Source organism: Chaetodon auriga, chromosome 18 (genome assembly GCF_051107435.1).
Source record: "Chaetodon auriga isolate fChaAug3 chromosome 18, fChaAug3.hap1, whole genome shotgun sequence".
In the NCBI taxonomy this organism is placed as follows: domain Eukaryota; kingdom Metazoa; phylum Chordata; class Actinopteri; order Chaetodontiformes; family Chaetodontidae; genus Chaetodon; species Chaetodon auriga.
Genome location: NC_135091.1, coordinates 16,821,224 through 16,839,766, shown reverse-complemented (window position 1 = coordinate 16,839,766; position 18,543 = coordinate 16,821,224). Strand labels below are relative to the sequence as shown.

At 41.6% G+C, this 18,543-nt stretch overlaps 2 protein-coding genes across 2 annotated transcripts; one reads left to right on the top strand and one right to left on the bottom strand.

Moving 5' to 3' along the window:
- Positions 1–9,337: 9,337 nt before the first annotated feature.
- LOC143336805 (proteasome subunit alpha type-6) lies at positions 9,338–13,213 on the top strand. Its single transcript, XM_076757157.1, has 7 exons — positions 9,338–9,498; positions 10,453–10,547; positions 10,962–11,043; positions 11,689–11,844; positions 11,961–12,139; positions 12,318–12,412; positions 12,795–13,213. The coding sequence occupies exons 1-7, from the start codon at positions 9,423–9,425 to the stop codon at positions 12,850–12,852; spliced, it is 741 nt and encodes a 246-aa protein (XP_076613272.1). The 5' UTR covers positions 9,338–9,422; the 3' UTR covers positions 12,853–13,213.
- Positions 13,214–15,150: 1,937 nt separating this feature from the next.
- Positions 15,151–17,172, bottom strand: LOC143336792 (NF-kappa-B inhibitor alpha-like). Its single transcript, XM_076757133.1, has 6 exons — positions 16,870–17,172; positions 16,187–16,292; positions 15,850–16,057; positions 15,652–15,740; positions 15,287–15,547; positions 15,151–15,183 (listed from the first exon to the last, which is right to left on the bottom strand). The coding sequence occupies exons 1-6, from the start codon at positions 17,100–17,102 to the stop codon at positions 15,154–15,156; spliced, it is 927 nt and encodes a 308-aa protein (XP_076613248.1). The 5' UTR covers positions 17,103–17,172; the 3' UTR covers positions 15,151–15,153.
- Between the last annotated feature and the right edge of the window lie 1,371 nt (positions 17,173–18,543).

Below are 18,543 nucleotides of genomic sequence, written 5' to 3'. Positions count from 1 at the left end.
TGTGTGGTGAGGTGCACTCAAAGCCCATGATACCAAACACAGCCTCATAGCTAAGTGCTTGTTATGTCTGTGCCTCATACGCAGTACTGTATATTTACAGAAATACTTGTCTCTTTTATCTTCCCTTTAAATTTCCTCAACACAAAGGATCCCACGCCTTCTGAAGTCGCTACCAGACCAGCCTGTTTGTCTGTCTGTGGGGGAAACAGTTCATGACACACAGGGGGAAATATGAGAGGAAGAACAGAGGGAGGCAGTCAACCAACTCATTGTCCCGAGTTGAGGATTCAGCGGGACAAAATATATGGAGACACGCAGTGAGAGAGGAATTCCCCCAGTAAGTTCAAACGATTGCAGATGTGCGCCTGGCCGACTGCTACTGCACACATCTGGGCCAGAAAGCTTCTCCGCACGCCTCCTCGTCCATCCTCTGAGCCCTCCGTCTCGTCTTCATAACACTGGCCTCTGCTCTGCCCTGGAAAAGCAATTAGGTAGAACACATGGCTGGTGTAAGCTACTACTCACCGGGCAGCCAGTTCACCAGCTGCGGCGGATCCACAGCAGAGTGTGTATCATGGGAGGCCTGAAAAGACCATTATCTTGGCGGCTGGAAGGAAAGATTTGGCCGAGGGAAAGTTTGGGGGATTTCAGAAGGGAGAGATGCAGCCTCTAAGTAACAGTGCTACTGGAGGTCAGCAGTAGTCCGCCACCTCTGCAAAACTGCCCTTTTAAAATACACTAGTGCAGGGTTTGCACATTGTTAAAGCTTCATTTTCATTTCTTGAAACCACTTCTCCAAACACAGCGGCTTTCCACCGTATATTGTACGTGCGGCTTTATTATGAAATGCACAAAGCCCACAGTGAAGCTACAAGACATCTAGAAAAGAGGTGTTAGCATGCATGTCTGAAGGGCATGCTGTTCAATTTGGAATACAGCGTGTCCTCTTGAACAGGGAACATTCCTAGCTACTAATAATGATTCATAATTGATCTGACAGAGCTCTCACGCACAAAACAAGGTATTTTTCACCTGGCACACTTGTTGTTTACCCCTTCAAAAGGAGACATGCACCTGAGTCAGTCAGACTTGTTTACGCTCACTCAGAAGCAGCAGGCACTCCACCTAGGCCACATGCGTACCCGCTGTACGCATGTGCAAACACACACTAGTGGGAAATTCCCAGCAAAAATTCCACTCTAGCAGTCCTCTGTGAGCACATTCCTGCGTTTTTCAGAACATCTCGCTGCTGAAATGAAAGTCAAATTTACAGTTGTGGGACAGTTTTGAACATCCAGCGTACCCTCAAGCTAGCGATAAATCTTCCCAGACTGAGGATATTGCATGTAAGGTTATATCCCTGCTAGATTTCCTGGATGCGGTTCACTTTGGGAATGTGGGGGAGCATGAAAGAACAGGCAGAGTAGACAGGAGGAGGAGGAAGACATCAAAGGATTTAAGAGAAAAGTTATTCTTTAGGTGCTAAAATGTGAAATTAGTTGGATTGCATCCCTAAATAGGGTCGATGCTTTGCCAGAATGTAAAATAGCATCATGAGTTACCATCAGTCATATTCGTTGTTTAATTTTGGGGAAAAGATTTCTCATTCCAAATTCCCCTAGCATTCCCTGAAGTGACTTCACCACTCAGTAAAGTTATTTATTTCTAATCCTGTTTGACCATCCAGCATAACCAAATGAGATCGATGAGCAAAAGTTTTCCATTTGTGGACAAAGTGGACACTCAATTAATGAATGCATAAGTGTGTGAAAGGGGGGATTTTTATAGGCGTACAGTAGTGTGCAGAAAATGAGTCATGCTTTTTGGTGACTTGCATCAGTCTCGCTCCACAGTGCGCCACAAGCGTGTCTATCAGGCCGTGGTCTTGCTCCAGGACTGCCCAATATTTAGTAATATAACAGTTTTATTGTTCTTGTTGGCCTTTCACATACTGGTTTGATGTATCTCTTTCATCATCATGTATGGTCCACAGTTGGTTTGGCCACTGCTGCATGGTACAGTTGGCATGCTGCAATGCAGCAGGGTGTTTCCTCTATTCTTAAGCCATTGGGAGATTACTGACTCCACTCTGTTATTATGAAGGCCACCAGGAACTACTGGCCTCCAAAATTACTCTATAGATGGGTTTTCCAGGTTTTGTATCAGCCATCCTCCCGTACTCTTTAGTTTCCAGTTGCGGGATATTACTTTAGTTTGGTTAGGAAGAAGTGTCAGGTTGATTTAGATAACTTTGTGTCTTAATACTGTTAAAGATTTTTCAAAATCAGCTCTTTTCCTGTGAAGTCAAAATCAATGTTAAAGTGTTTTTAATCATATCTCATACTATACGTTACCTATATACCAGCATCTGGTCCAATAATGACAAAATAAAGTTCTTTTCAACGTATTATTAGTGGTATTTTAGAATTTTTCGTTTCCTAGAAAGGAATCATAATTTTAATGCCTCATTCTGCACTTGGGACGTCAGTTATTTTACTTCCAATGAAACACTGTCTACTAGCAGCCTCCCACACCAGGATCGAACACAGCCTGTGAGACTGACGGAGGCCAGTTTGACGACAGGGAATAACATTAGAGTACTGAGCTGATGTGCAAAGTTCCCTGAAAGACAGATAGCTCCACTTGTTGCTAAAGTAACTGCTAACTGCTGCTAAGGCTAGCTGCTGTTTGCTGGTTTTGCAAGTCCTTCCCTAGCTGCCTGCAGGAATCATATAAACATGTGGAAGTAAATGGTGCAAAGGAGAGTGGATACACAAGAAACACAACAGCAACTCTTGGATGTGTAAAAAGGAAACTGTCTGCTCACATGTTAGTCACATTAACTCCACTAACTCCAGGGTCTAAAGATCATTTAAGATTGGATTTAAAAGATCAACTTTTGTCTGCAGGATCACTGAAAATATGTAATGTGAAGTAAAACAGAATTATTGACTAAATCATCTCAATCAATTTGTTGCAAATGAATGAGTTGCAGTTCAGATGTTGCAGCCTTACCTATTGGAGCAGCTTTTTGTTTTCTGGTTTAAGCTCAACAAAGTGAAAAACGGCTTCAAAGCCTGAGGGCAAGGAGTAAAGTTGCACTTGCTGTCAACGCATGAGTAAAACCCTGCATGTCTGGTTTGCACAGTGCTATCAAGTGATGGCATTAAAGGTACACATAATAAGATAGCTCTGCATGAGGCATAACCCACTGTAGAGGACGATACAGTGAGCAGGGTATGAGGCATGGCTGACAAAGCTTACCAGTAGAACCTGATAGTTAAGGCCTGTCTGAATACGCCTGTTGTTGAGTAGCTGCTGAAAAACACTCTGCAAGGTTCTCAGCCTCAAAAGACCGAGACTTCGAAAAAGAAGAAGAAGAGGTTTTGGGTTTCCTGCTGCCCTGTAGCACAGCAGAGTGCCACATGTTTACTTCCTCAAGCGGGTGATTTACTGAAGAGAATGTGAACTACAGCTTGTTTTTGTTGTTTGAAGCCCACATTTGGATTCAAGTTGATGATACTGAGTGATCAAGTTGGATCCATGTATTTTATTTCTGTGCATTCAGGCCCATTTTTTTTAATATGCATACAACAGGCCTTTCCTAGCTATAGAATCTGCTTTAATCTACCCATCCAACAGAACAGCTCTGTGGTTATATTCAAGAACAAGAGGAAGCATTTAGGAGTGAACTGGTCAAAAACAGCTATTCTCACCCACCACTCTGACATCCAGCACATGTGGGTTTCTTTACATAACTTCTTATTACATTACAGGCTGTGTGCAGACAGTGAGTGCGTCTAATTTGAATTAAAAGCACTCAGCATCTGTGAATGTCATTTGTGTTGAGTCTAATCTCAGGGATATCACGTGTGGGTTATTTGAGGCTTTTTTTTTTTCATGTGACATTTATGGTAGGATATGTGGGTTAAAACCACGGATATCCCCCCCCCCACCTTCTATGCTGGCTCCATTGTCACCGAAGACACCTGTTCTTCTACGGTTTGCTCTGAAAGACCAGCCGATCAGGTCTCAGTCAGTTCACAGACTCGGTTATTGCTAGAAAAAAGAGAGATAAAGACATAGGACAAGTGAGATCAGTTCAGTCCGTCACTGTATACTATCTCACTGCTTCTCTGGACAGCTTGAGAAACAAAAAACAAGTGTGTGTGTGTGTGTGTGTGTGTGTGTGTGTGTGTGTGTGTGTGTGTGATAAAGTATTCAACTTTCAATACAACTCTACGTCTGTCTGATAAAAAGCAGAGGAGGCACATGTCAAAGCATAGGGTGTAATTGCACAATCATCATGACTTGTGCTACCAGCGGGCTGCTTGTATTAAACCATTGCCTTTGGCTGGTTTAAATAAACTGCAATGTCAATACACGCCATTCTAAGTTTTCCAGCCGAAACTCATCTAAAGTGAACACTGTGGTGTCTGTATTTCAACCGACTGTTTTAGCTTTATAATGCATCAACCACATTTCATAAACACATCCAAAGTTACTTAACATTGGGGAAGAATCACGAGCTGGGTCTACTCACGTGGCCCACAAGACCAATGCTGCAAATGGTCATTACGCAGCCCACTTTAAATTGTTGCTCACAGGCAGACAGTAAACCTCGGGTAAACTCACTGCTTTAGATGATAAAAATGGCTCCATTATTTCAACTTAACATGAAGGTCAGTTTATTTGCCACAAGAAGAATTACTTACTCCGTGAAAACAGTCGTGTAATGTCTTCTGTGGCCCTAGAGGAAGCTTTCCAATGTTTGAAAAAATGAAAAAAGACAGTAGACACTTAGAAGGTGGAGGGGGTTTTGTGAAAGATGCTGTCGAGGTGCATTATGGGAAATGTAGGATCTGTAGGAGCTTGGTTCATTCTAGGGACTAAAAGTCAGGATATCTCAGCCTCTGCTGCATCGATTTTGACTGGTCTTTTTAAAATCTATTGCTAATTGCTAACCTATTGCTGTAATACTCCCTTAAAATGTGAAATGTGAATGTTCTGCTGCCAGTTTCACCCCTGATTCAGCACTTAAAATTGCAAACCTTGTGACCTGTGTCTGGATACATTATAAGAACAACGACATCTGATCCAAACGCCTTCACATTTAGCCCTGATATTAACAAGTGTTCTCAATATCTCGATCCCACTTGCATTGTGTTCAGATCTCAATATGCAAATTAGTTGCAGTTGTGGCATAATTATTTTCAAAATGCTTTCTACAAGAGAAGACTTGCTATCGACTCCTGCTACTTGTCATTTTGACAGGCAGCTTGAGGTGGCAGGAGGTGGAGTTAGGCCACCTTTTAACTTGCTGGGTGATTTTTTTTTTCTAATTATGTGAAATACCAGGTAAGTAAATGGGGCCACAATGCCCACTGACAAAACTGACAATGATTTGCATTAATTTTCGTATTTTCTTTCACCTACATTTCAATTGCAGTGTGTTATATAAGCTCTGGCATCGCATTTGCATTCTTTATCTGCTGTGAGTGACAGAAATTGCAGCAGTTATGCAAGAGAGAGTTGTGTTTTCCTACGTAAACTACAGTAGTTTTTGTTTTCCCTGATCTCCAATCTCAGTAAGTCTCAACACATCCGATATTTAGCAGGAAGATAATCACAGTAGCAATGAAGGGAATTTCATCATAAAACCAAACATATTACCTTACTAGTACATGAGTCAAGATTGGTCAACATATGCAAAAAAAAATATAGGTCAACAGCACCATTTCCTGGCAAGTAGTACAGTAAGTGAAAAGTTATTAAAGTGAATTTGACCTAGTTGGCAGCAGACCAAGTCACTAAAGCCCTATATACAAATGAGCTGGAGTCACACACATCTAACGAAAAACAATACCAGCCTGCACTTTCCTGTTTGCGTGTCAATATTCTTTCTCAGATGGGTCAAACGAGGAGAGTTTGCTCAGCGACTCAAACACTGCTAATTAAGAGGTTAGATCAGAAGCTGAGGTTCATATAAACCAGGTGTGACTTTATTTTAAAAAACTGGCATCTGTTCTGTGCTGCAAAGTAAAGCTTATCTACCCTCCCTCTTAAAAAACACACTCACTGCATCCATGTTGATCTGCTGTCTCATTATCAACCAATCCTGAATGAAAAGATTCTATTTCATTTAGGTCACATTATGGGTTTTCCATTTTTTTATCTAATTCCTAAAGCATCAGGTGCAACACCAGTGATTGCAACTCACCTTCAGGCCGCTGTGCAACCACTGGAGAGTTTCCAACATGACAAACCACTAGATCATTTACAAGGTACAAAATTCTAAAGAAGATGTTTGCAGTAAAAGGAAGCCAGGACACAGCGTTGTTATCACCCACATGACTTCTATCACTTTGGCATCATTCAGCGTTTTATTTCCTTTTAAATAACAAGCTGCACGCAGCATTACAGTTCTTAGAAACTGTCTGCTGTGAAGTATAATGAATATTTTGTGTTTGTGAGAAAAATTGGATTGTCTTCTTAACATTCTCATGCTTTCTTAGAGTTAAACCAAATGTGCGTAGTGGTTCTGTACAGAAAACCACATGCAAAGGCCTCTTCAGGGAAAAATATTTGGGAAATTTTAAAAACTCGTATGAAAATGGCCCTGGTTATGGAAGGAAAAGCTGTCAAAAATGTTTTACACATAATGAGTCCAAATGATTCATTTTAAGTTATGAGTGTTGTCAGAGAAAGGCCTCATCATAATAACGTTTCCCTTATTGCCTAACATCTAAACTTCTGTGCTTGGAAAACATTAGGCAGGCTGTGGCTTTGCAACATGAAAAAGTATTTTCATAGATGGTGGAGATCCCCCTGCACTCCAGAGTTCAGTCCCACGCCTCTTCTCTTAGACCCGGGGGTGGGGGTCTTTCTGGTTTCATATGTGAATGCAGTGTGCAAAGGCTGCGCTTATCCTTTAAGAACGAGCCATGCTTTTGTAGAGTAAGAGCAGAAGCAGGGGGAGAGACGAGAAAGAGCGCAGAGGTGGGGGAAGAGGACAGGAAAGCGAGAAGTATCAAGTTGGAGGGCATCAGCATGAGTGGGTGGGTGTCTGTGCAGTCTAGGTTGTGAAATATCAAAGCAAAGGATGCTCTTGCAGCATAAAAGAAGTGTTTCATTGCTTTGCCCTTTAGACATATCTTTAAATCAAACAACATCCTAATTAGGCCTTAACAATACATCTGACAGATTAATATTCATAAATTAATATCATATAAACGCCCCAACTTGTGCAATGCCTGTAGTATGTATTCATTTTCCTAAGTGATGTTAAAATTTTGGAGTTACAAAATCTCTGTTGGAAATTGTGTTTGTCCCTCTGCAGCACTCTTTAATAAGAAGGAATACTTTTGGTTGTGCAGGAGTGGACAAACTTTTTGCAATACTGGACTTTTGCATTAAGATTTTTGGGTGATTCATTTTTAGATGGTGTATGATTAGGTCATACTTCATACACAAATGCAAATACTCCCATGTATGTCATGTTTCATTATGTCACATCGGTTTTAGAGTGATGACATGGCAAGAAAAGATGGGGACTTCCTGCTATAAAAGCATATCTGAAAATTTTATAGAGATTTTAAAGATAACCCGTGTTGGCATCGCACACCTGTGATTCAGTTCCTGATGATCAGTGATCAGTGTATGAATCATTATCGAAACATATCAGTAACTTATAAAGAGGAAGCAAACATCCTCGGTTCAGCTGCGTTAGCTACCTGGGAACAGAGGGAAAATCCCTGATGACGCACACACATTTTTTTCTTCCAGGAACAAGGAAATGCAGTGCTTACCAAATGATCTGTCAGTGATTTTATTCCATGAATTGGAAGAAATAAAATAACATAGTAAAGATGGCATTATCAACACTCGGCTTGTTATGTGATAGGGAAAAGCAAACCCATGGTATCAGACGAGACTCTGTCTTCACTTTGTCACACTGATATATGTATATATAGTTACAATTTAAGCCTCTCTGTGCAGATTGTGCAGAATTATGTTGGCGTCTATAGCAGGCAAAAAGACGCTGCTGAGTTTAAACAATATGAGTAATATAATAGGTGATGTATGACTATATTAAATCTTAAGTAACAAAAAAGGGAGCCAGGGCTCACACTAACACAAGTAGACACAGTTAATATACAGTGTCAACATAAATCCCTTTCCTTAATTTGTGGTGAAGACGGTAGAATCATTTATGTGTCAATTTATTAACTACTACAGTAGTTAGTGGTAGGTTTGTATTGAATTACATTATATGGTAAAATGCTCCTGAAAAAACAGCATGAACAATTAAGCGTGCAGTCCAATGCAACATTGGCTCAAGTTAAATATTCTAAGATCCACAAAGGTAGTACAGGCCTTTTTCACAGCAGACATTTTCACTTGCTGTAACAGGTGTTGATGACATTAATGAAAACACTTTTCTGTGTGTGTTGGAGTGAGCCATGTCAGTGAGCCAGCATGTACACTGCTTTTATCATGGAATGCGTTTTTATGGTAGCAAAGGTGATAATAATAAAATCAACCAATAAAATCCTAGTATTGTGCATGCTGACTTGTGCTTTTCTTAAAACAGTATGACAAGTCAAAAATATCTGCTCCTATCTCAGGCTGAATCACAGTTCCATAATACATGTTAATTGTACACAGTTTTGCAGTTTCAGTACAAGATATCAACATCCTGAAGTGTTTCATAATAACAGGAAATGAGCAAATACTCATTGTATTGGTTCCCCAAGACCCGACTGCTGTACGTATAAAATACTCATCAGGATAATTATAATAATCTTTTAGAATTCTAATCATAATTCAAAATCAGTAATTAAATATTAAATATTGTCAGAAAAATGCACATAGATATCAAAAGCATCCAGGGACAATGACAAAATGGTTCTCGTCAGTGCAGTATTAGCAAATATTAATATACTGTATTATTGTTATTGCGAATACATTCAAGTGTACCTACTTTATTTACTGCTGGGTAGTTAAACTTCTATACAATATACTCTATGAGAATTTATTTTCAGTATAAAATATCAATATTCAAAATAGCTAATAAGTATAGCTGTCGAACACACAGTATACATAGTACTGGAGTAAAAGTAGCCTACATTTCCCTTTCAAATGTCGTGGAGGTATAAAGCAGCGAAATTCAAGTAAGCACAAGTTGCTCAAAAAGTACTAAAGTGTGGTACCTGAGTACATTTTACTTACCAAAAAACATCCACACCAAGCAGATGTTCTGTAGACACAGCGTGAGTACTTTATCACCATGGAAACGAAGCAGGCCTCTCACACCGGATGAAGTTCGGGTCCCATCAGTTCAACTTCCGGGTGGGAATATTGTGCATGTAGTACTTGCAATTTCATTTGGACGAACTTTTCGGCCAACTTAAGCTTGTAAAATGTCCCGAGGGTCGAGTGCAGGGTTTGATCGACACATCACCATCTTCTCTCCTGAAGGAAGGCTCTATCAAGTCGGTCAGTGTGTGGCGTTGTTTGGACAAAAGCCGGCTCGCAGGCTTACTTGTTTGCTAGCTAGCTAAATGCTCTGTCATGGTTCGGTTAGCTTAGTTTCTACCTTGTAAATAACACTCCGCCAAATTGAAAGTAGCATAATGTATAACCGTGAAAGTCGTACTTGTGTTGTGCCAGTCGTTATTTTACGTATTCTTCGCTCACGCTTCAATTAAACAAAACAGCGCGACTCAAAATAGCTAGCTGGTCAGTTAGCATGGTTAGCATTGCAGAAAAGCAAGCTGATTCATTGCTGAAAGTGTCGACTTGACATCGAATCAAATGTTTCGGTGTTGGAAAGTTGGTTTAATGTTTGTTTTCATTAAACTGTCTCAATCATACTGGCATTTTGTCACAATGATGGCATTTTTTGCATTTTTCGAACACGGCAAGCGTTGTGGAACATAAAGGGAAAATCCACCATAAAATATTAAACACATACGTTTTTTAAACAGTTTGCAGATGAGTTTTAATGCTTTTATTTTAATTCAGTCTTTTCTTAAGCTCAACTGCACATAGACAGGACTTTTTTTATGTCACCTGATTGACAAGCAGAAGACAAATCTTGAAGTTGTTCCACAAACAGTAAAGAACTAAACACATCTTTGTAATTTACTGTATCACAGGGAATATTCCCTTATGCGCAGCCTTAAATCCTCTAAGTAACACTCATTTGGATGCAGCATCTCAGGCAGAACTTCTGGGAGCCCACAGACTCCATGATTGAATGTCAGTGAGCCAATCAGATGACACCTGATCAGTTCTTTGCTTGTTGTTTTCTTCTGAGGGAGACAGCTGTTTGTTTTTATACATTCACTGAATGCTGTCATAAGCACAGCATATATATGTGTGTTATGTGTGCTGTTGTCAGATGACCGCATACACTTGAAGACACCTTCTTGTCTCGTTTGTTTGCAGAATATGCTTTCAAGGCCATAAACCAAGGTGGACTCACATCGGTAGCAGTCAGGGGGAAGGACTGCGCAGTTGTTGTAACACAGAAAAAAGTACCGGTGAGTTGATGTCGCATCTGTGTTTTCATACTGGTGTGCGAGTGGAAGCAGGGGGAGCACTGTAAACTCACGATCTGTGGTGAATCCAAAGTGCATCCACCTACGCTTCAACACTCGGTCCTGGCAACATCCACACTGACAGTTAATGGTACTCGCTATGAAGCTCTTTAATTGTTCACATTGTCTAACCAGCAGCCAAAATACTGTTGTCAGTTTATAGTGTTCATTTTGCATTATGTGAATCTGAAAAAAGCAACAACTGTAAGTGTTTTTAAAGTCGAATACCAAAGGCACTTATTGATTTTGGCTGTTGAGTAAATCTTTTGGATGTATTAAAGACCTCATCAGATCAGGCCAGTCTTTCATGTGTCACATTCATCCCTTTTCTCTTGACTCCTGTCTTCCTTCAAACAGGACAAGCTTCTGGATGCCGCCACAGTGACCCACCTTTTCAGAATAACAGATAATATTGGATGTGTAATGTCTGGGATGACAGGTAAGACTTCTTACTGCAGGAGAAACCATTGTAGATTAATTAAATTAGCAGACACAGTTGGCACCATCTGTTATTATATTTAGATTTTAGAAAGTCAGTCCAGGAATCTGTTTATTTTGAATAGAAGAGGGAGTCAGATCGGATTAAGAAAGGAAACCTGTTTTGTATTTTTCTTACCTAGAGTGCATATTTAGTAGCATGTTTACATTTTCTTCCCATTTTTCTCTTCACTGTCTATTACTGGATACATTTTTTTCAGTGGAGCTCATTGTAAATTTTCCACTGTTGTAAACTGTGCAGGTTTCTTTCAGCAGGAAATCCAGTAATTCTTCCATACACAGGAACAAAAAAAAAAACTCTGAAAACCAGTTAGAACCAAAATAACTTTTCTAAAAAGTCCAAGTATTTTCAGTTAAAATTGAAAGTGATGAGTCTTATTTGACGTCTCTGTTCTGCTCAGTCACAGCGTTTACTGTAGCTCATGGTTCCTCTTTCCTAACAAGGGCACTTCTTTACATGAGAACAGCTTTCTGTGGATATCATTTAAAGATTTAATTGGAGATTTGAAGCACCAACATGACAATGTGACAGTTAAATGGGTGCATTGAACAAATCAGCCATTTTTGCTCCTCTCGCTTCTTGCAGCTGACAGCAGGTCCCAAGTCCAGCGAGCTCGCTACGAGGCAGCCAACTGGCAGTACAAGTACGGTTATGAGATCCCAGTGGACATGCTGTGTAAGAGAATTGCTGACATCTCGCAAGTCTACACGCAAAACGCTGAGATGCGACCACTGGGCTGCTGTAAGTCTGCTGATGAATTTCCAGTTGGCCGATGGTTTTGTTGTGCTTTGGCATTTGACAAATCCATAGGTATGGGCCTGTCAGTCATAGTCCTCACTGGTGGTTGTTGCCTGCAGGTATGATCGTGATCGGCGTAGACGAGGAGTACGGCCCCCAGGTGTACAAATGCGACCCAGCAGGTTACTACTGCGGCTTCAAGGCCACCGCCGCTGGAGTGAAGCAGACAGAAGCCACCAGCTTCCTGGAGAAGAAAGTGAAAAAGAAACTGGACTGGACCTTTGAACAAACCATTGAGGTATCAGGCTGATAACGATAAGATAAATTAATTTGAAAGTTACCTCACAGGTGGTTTCCAGCTGTGCGGCTTCTAATCTTAAAACCACGATTTTAATGTCAAGGAAATTCTGATATAATACAGTAGAAATCTAATAAACACAATCTTATCTCCGTACCTCCTTTTTTTTATTCTTCAGACGGCAATCTCTTGTCTGTCAACTGTTCTCTCCATCGACTTCAAGCCCTCTGAGCTCGAGGTGGGCGTTGTCACAACGCAGGACCCCAAGTTCAGGTAAGGAACCAGCAATGCATGCTGATCTGGCCTATAGCGCTTTTGTTAGAATTACATTTATTAGATGAGAATAGATGTTTGTCTCAGTTTTGTTTTAAGAAATAAACAGCGTATGTAGACTCTGGTTAAAGAAGAACATGTCATTCTCACTCACTTTCCCACAGAATGAGATACAATTGCTTGTTTTATTCAACTAACAGCCAAGTTGCTATCATACATGGAAAAGAAAAGCATTTTTTTGTTGGCATTTGTGCTTGAAAAATAACCTTTAGTATCCCTAATTTCTTGTCAGTCAGTGAGTGGATTGTATGGATGAATGGTTGCAGTTAAAATGTTGGGGGGATATCAGATCATCATCCATCTCCCCTTCTTCTCTCTCCAGGATTCTGACAGAAACTGAAGTGGACACCCACCTGATGTCCCTGGCAGAGCGGGACTGAGCGAGCAGAGACGGGTCACCTGTTGGATTAAGATAGAGCATGATGGGATATGCAGTTCCCAGAAGGAGACTGGTGTTATCTTTGTTTGCTGTACATTTCCCCCACTATTTCATTCAACAATAAAAAAAAAAGTTTTTGGAGTAAAATAACCTCTGTCTTTATACCTGTTTATTGAGAGGATCATGATTTGATTGAAGCCGTTCTGCTCATGTAGACAGAAGCCTCTGTCTCATCAGCTGTGTTCTTTCAATCAGTCAGTTGAATTTGGCAGCAGAGTGAGATGTTGATGGGAACATGAGTGGTGCAGCGCTCTACCTCTGAGCTTCCTGTTGTGGTTGTGAATACACTGAAATCACATGACACACCGAGGTGCTGTGGAGAGCTTATTTTACTACGCTGTGATGTAGACCTGATTTGGCCTGATTTTTCTCTACGTTTTGGCTCATGAAGCATGTCAGAAATCCTTCAACTCAGCGGATGTGTCATACAACGCATGTAGTTTCTCTTTGCAAAGGGAAAATGTGTTCCCCTCGATACTTCAGAATGACAAACCGACATGCAGCTTCTAGTCAGGCGGAAACAGTGGCTAAGAATTCTAGTCAATGGCCTTGACCAAGGGTTTTGCCATCAATGTATGACCAGAAATGATGATGTGCTGTCACTCTCAGTTGCTTTCAGACCATTTCCCATCAGTCACCTCTTCCCCCCCCATCCGCCAACTCCTCCCTGTGTCTTTGCAGCTATTACAGAAACAGCACTCCAGTTAAAATGTCAGGCTTTTTCATCCTGAATACAGTGATAATGTTGAGGACTTTCTGCTGCGATTCATGGTTAAAGCCTCTGTCTTTTATGTAATTGCCAATGTCCTCAAGAGGGAACAACTTGACCTTAAGAAATATTGTACTTACAATTATCTGACAGCTTTAGCCACACATCCTTTTCAAATTAGGATGACTGCATTCCAAACATATGAAGAGCTCATAAAATACAAATTAAAATTACCCAACAGCATGTACAAGTACAGCGGACACAAATGGCTGATTGACACAAACTTCAATGACCATGAATGTGAAATTGAAGTCATTTTTCATGCAAAATGATTTTAAGGTTCCAGTTTTGCAAATGTGAGGATTTGTTGCATTTCCTTTCAATCACTTTAATCATTTGAATGTATTTTTAATAACTCTGAGGTTTGGACTATTGATTGGCCAAAACAAGCATGAAGGTGTCACTTTGGGCTCTGGGTGACAGTGATGGTATTTCTCATTATTTTAGAAATCATTATAAACCAAAGAATCACTTAATAGGGAAAATAATGCGCAGATTAATGTAATGAATACAATCATTAGTAATGTAAAATTCTCAAAAATATCAGAGTGTGGTATTTTACTTTTGTGGTATTAATACTCATTCTGAACTAAAGGATCCGAATCCTTCCTCCACCACCTTATGCTTCCTAGACTGCTGCAAAGTTTCCTGGTCATTGCGACACACACGTTCCCGTCTTGGTACAAGACATTTCCTCCATACAAAATTTCCTTAGCATCTCTTCCAAGTGCCAGTTTCTAGCTGCTGTTCTGCGGCAGTTCCAGGGCAGGGCGGAATATTTAAGTACGTTATGTTCCTTCTATGCCACCGAGGGACTTTCAGAGTGGTGACTCAGAGACCCGGTGACCTCGCCTCAACAAGGAAATCCCAGACTGTTCCAACTGGCTGAGTGTGATCGTTTCTGTCTGTGTGTCTTTCACAAGTCTGGGCGATGACTCTCTTCCTCGTAACAACTGCGAGTGAGAAATGATGCTCGTTTTACAATGTGGAAAGGCCGAGAAAACAGTCGTCACATGGAGGGAAATTACACTCCCGCTGAGTGGAGGAAACACACCAGGCAATGCTGTTTATATTCATAAACCTCTTTATTCTCCACAACTTTTTGTTAATAGTGTTTAAATTCACACAACATATGTACAAGTACAAAAATAATATCTCTGTATATACAATATATTACACATGTCTGACATATACAAATCAATATATATTTATACAGTATACAGAAGGACTATATGGAGTTCATGGTCTTTGCTGTACTATGGTTTTATGTTGCAGATCATTGGGTGATCCGGACCAGCCTTGACCAGACTGGACGCCATCTTCATTCATGTTTGTGATCTCAGGGCCAGCACCTCTGGACCTGGACCTGGACGGGGGACTTGGACTGATGTGTCCCTCGCTGTGGGGCCGTGGCTGGGCAACCCAGTAGCAGCTTCACTGTCGTTCACACCACCAGCGGAGGGATGCCTCGGTTTACTTTCCGAACTTTATGTCATCGTACAGCTGGAGGAAAGGATAGAACGTTAGAAACCCGAACTGTTCAGCTGTGATATGTATGAACTCTGAAGCTGATGTTGCCTTTGAGGACCATAAATCAGATACTGACCTCATCTTCCGATAGGTCCACATCCTCCATATCGCTCTCATCGGATTCGCTCTCAGGCAGCTCCCTCAGGTCCTGTGCTGTCTTATCGTACAGCTGGCAGCGGATCTCTTCATTCTGGCGTCCGTAGGTGAGGTGGTACGGTGTGAAGCCGCCGTAGTTAAAGCAGTTAACGTCAGCGCCAAGGTCCAGGAGGCAACGGACCAGTGTGGGGTTCTGGAGATCCACAGCGAGGTGGAGTGACGTCCGGCCACTGCACTGTTCCTATGGGCAACAAGAGGAACAACATTAGTTTTCTACCTCTTTTTCTTTAGACATCCCTTTTGCAAAAAGTCAAACTAGTTGGTTTTAAAGGTAATGACACCTACCTGTGCATTGATGTCTGCACCCAGCTTAACAAGGTTTTCAACCAATGAAATGTAGCCATTAATGGACGCCAAGTGGAGACAGTTATGTCCTGCAAGGGAAAATTGGGAAAGGCTCAGTTAACAACCAATTCAAGAGCTGCTTCAATGAAAAATGGTCTGTGAGTGTCTTCAGGGGTGCTATTTTAATTCAATAATCACCATTGTAGTTGGGGAAGGACACGATGGAGGTGAGGTGGTGTTGGGAGTTCTGGGTGATGACACCGAAGCAGGCAAGGGAGCCTCTCTTGCAGGCGATGTGGAGAGCTGTGTTCCCACTGTCGTCAGACAGCCGTGGGTCAGCGCCGGCCTTCAGGAGCCTTTCAACTAGCTGAGGCTGCTCTGTGATCACTGCTAGGTGGAGGGCCGTCTGGGGAGAAAACATTAATAAGATATATTTAATTATTAACGTGACTTTAAAGGCAGTTTGTGTATGATGAGGAAGGTAGGGGTTTGATCAGCTGATCGTCAATCATTTGAGTGGGATTTGGGTTGTTACCTGTCTCTGGTGGTTCTGTACGTTGAGGAAGGGGTGATGGTGAGACAGTTTGATCATCTGGAGGGCATGGTCTGTGGCTTCATGAATGATGGCCAAGTGGAGAAGCCTGTGGGGTGAAAAGGAAGAGAGAGAGAGGAGGTTAGTTAAAATAGAATAGTGCTTCTCAAAAAAAAAAAAAAAAGTGCGCATGGAGGAAATGGTTCCAGCCAAATAAGAAAGAACAAAGACTGAGCAGTGGAGCGTTTCGCAAGAATGGAGTTTTGTCGGGTTATTTCCACCAGTTGTGGCTTGACACATCTGATGCTTTATCAGTTCCTGGCAGAGGGCCAGGGACTTTCCTGAACTCGCAGAGCGGACTTTAGCACCGCCCAGACTGCGCTCTCAGCCAAAGCGTACACACACACACACACACACACACACACAGTGTACGCGCTGCGCACACACATACACACACATACACACACACAGTTAAAGGGCTCTTGTTTTCGTGCAACCTTCGACACTTTCATGTGTACTTTTGCAGCTTTTCATGTTACTTCAGTGCATTTTCTTTTTATTTTAGATGCTCTGCGTCAGTGCAAAACTCCCATCAGATTTGCGCAGAAGGATGAAATTTGCAAATGCGTAGTTGCATTACTAAAAATCAACAAAAAAGAAAAAAAAGAGAGAGAGAATCCACTTACGTGTCACCATCCTCAGTCACTGCGGTTCTCCACGGCTCGTATTCCTGCGTGAAGTCCTCGCTTGCGCTCACATTCATGTCCTCAAACTCGTTCACCAGCTCGTCCTCCTTCAGGGAATCCAGGCCGCTGTCAAAACGGTCCTCTTGGCAAGGCATCATTTTCCCGTGTTTTGGCTCCATGTTGTCGAAGTTATAATCCATTTGATTGTGGTGAGCCACTCTGTGGACGTCCATATTGACTTCTGTCTGTCGCTCGGAGCAGATCCGTCTGTGTACAGGGGTCAGGGCAGAGTCGTGCGTCTCTGGGAGGCGCACTGGGTTTTGTGCGCTCGGCTGGGCGGAGCCTCGGTGGGGATTTCCAATTGACTTATCTTAGAAAAAGCGAAGGGAAATCACACCGAGCTGTGCTTTTGTGAGAAAAATCCCCCCCAAAGAGACTCAGAACGAAAACTTGTAGTTTCCTATTAGACACCTATTTTCACCTGTGATGTAGGTTAGGGGACATGTCATTATTTATTTCAATGAATGAGACATGATGGGCATGAATGAGAGGGAGACGGCCCCTGGAAGGCTCTTGAAGAATTCCCTTCTGCACTGGGGAAATTATCTGTTTCAAGTGGCTAACCAAAGTAGCATGTATGTTCCATTTATTTTCCAACATGAATTTTAAAGAAGAGACATTGAAGTTTCCAATTTGAACTTCAGTTGAAAATGTACACTGAACTACAGCCCACACCTACACAAATAACCACGCCGGGTTATCTCCAAACTGCTGAAGTCTGCGGCTGTCACAACCATACAACAGATAAGGCTCATTTTGCTTACAAAGGACATTTATGTGTTCACTTCATCTGGACATTAGTCTCCTACTCATGTAAATAGCACAAAAAGTAAATAATACCTTTTACCCTTAGAAGAAGAGTGTGCAACATTACTTGTGTTCCACTTAGTTTGAGTTGGAAACATACTAGAGTAAGAACACATGCATATGCATGCATGTCCTGCATCCAAGTGCGCCGTATGTATTTGGATTTTTACACAACTTGAGATTTGCATTCTCTGCCACCATCAAATACTTTTAGTGTCAAAAGAGTTGATATGACCAGAGCTGCCAAATATATGTCCCATTGCCCCTTTATGTCTCATATTAATGGGATGTACATGAGTGAAAATAGTGCATATAGTGCATTATATAAGAGCAGGGGTCTTCAGGGAGGTGGCAGGATTTCCACATTGAATTGAATTCAAGCAGCACACTGAGTGAGGAGGAAGGTGAAATATTCTAAAGTTTCCTTGTGGAGACTCCCTTATGAAACCAACACTGCATGTTTCACAATGGGATATTCTGGACTTGCCCATCTAGCATTGCACATCCCTAACACAGCCCTGGAGGTGAAATCCTGCACAAATTAGCTTTGGTCCTGGAAAACACTGTGCTTAGTCCTGCAGAAAATGTCTAAACTTACTGTGACTTTTGGCTGGATTTTTTTAATGTTTTCCTCATCTTCTTTACGCCCACCGTTGTGATTTCCCCTGTGTTGTTTTTTTTTCTTTCTCTCCTTTCTGTTACACAACATGGTGGCAAAGTGCGTGATAGAGCTACCTGTCTGTGCTCCCCTGACATTTAACCTAAAACTCCCAGGATCACTTCTGTTTAGATTGTGAAAGGTAGGCT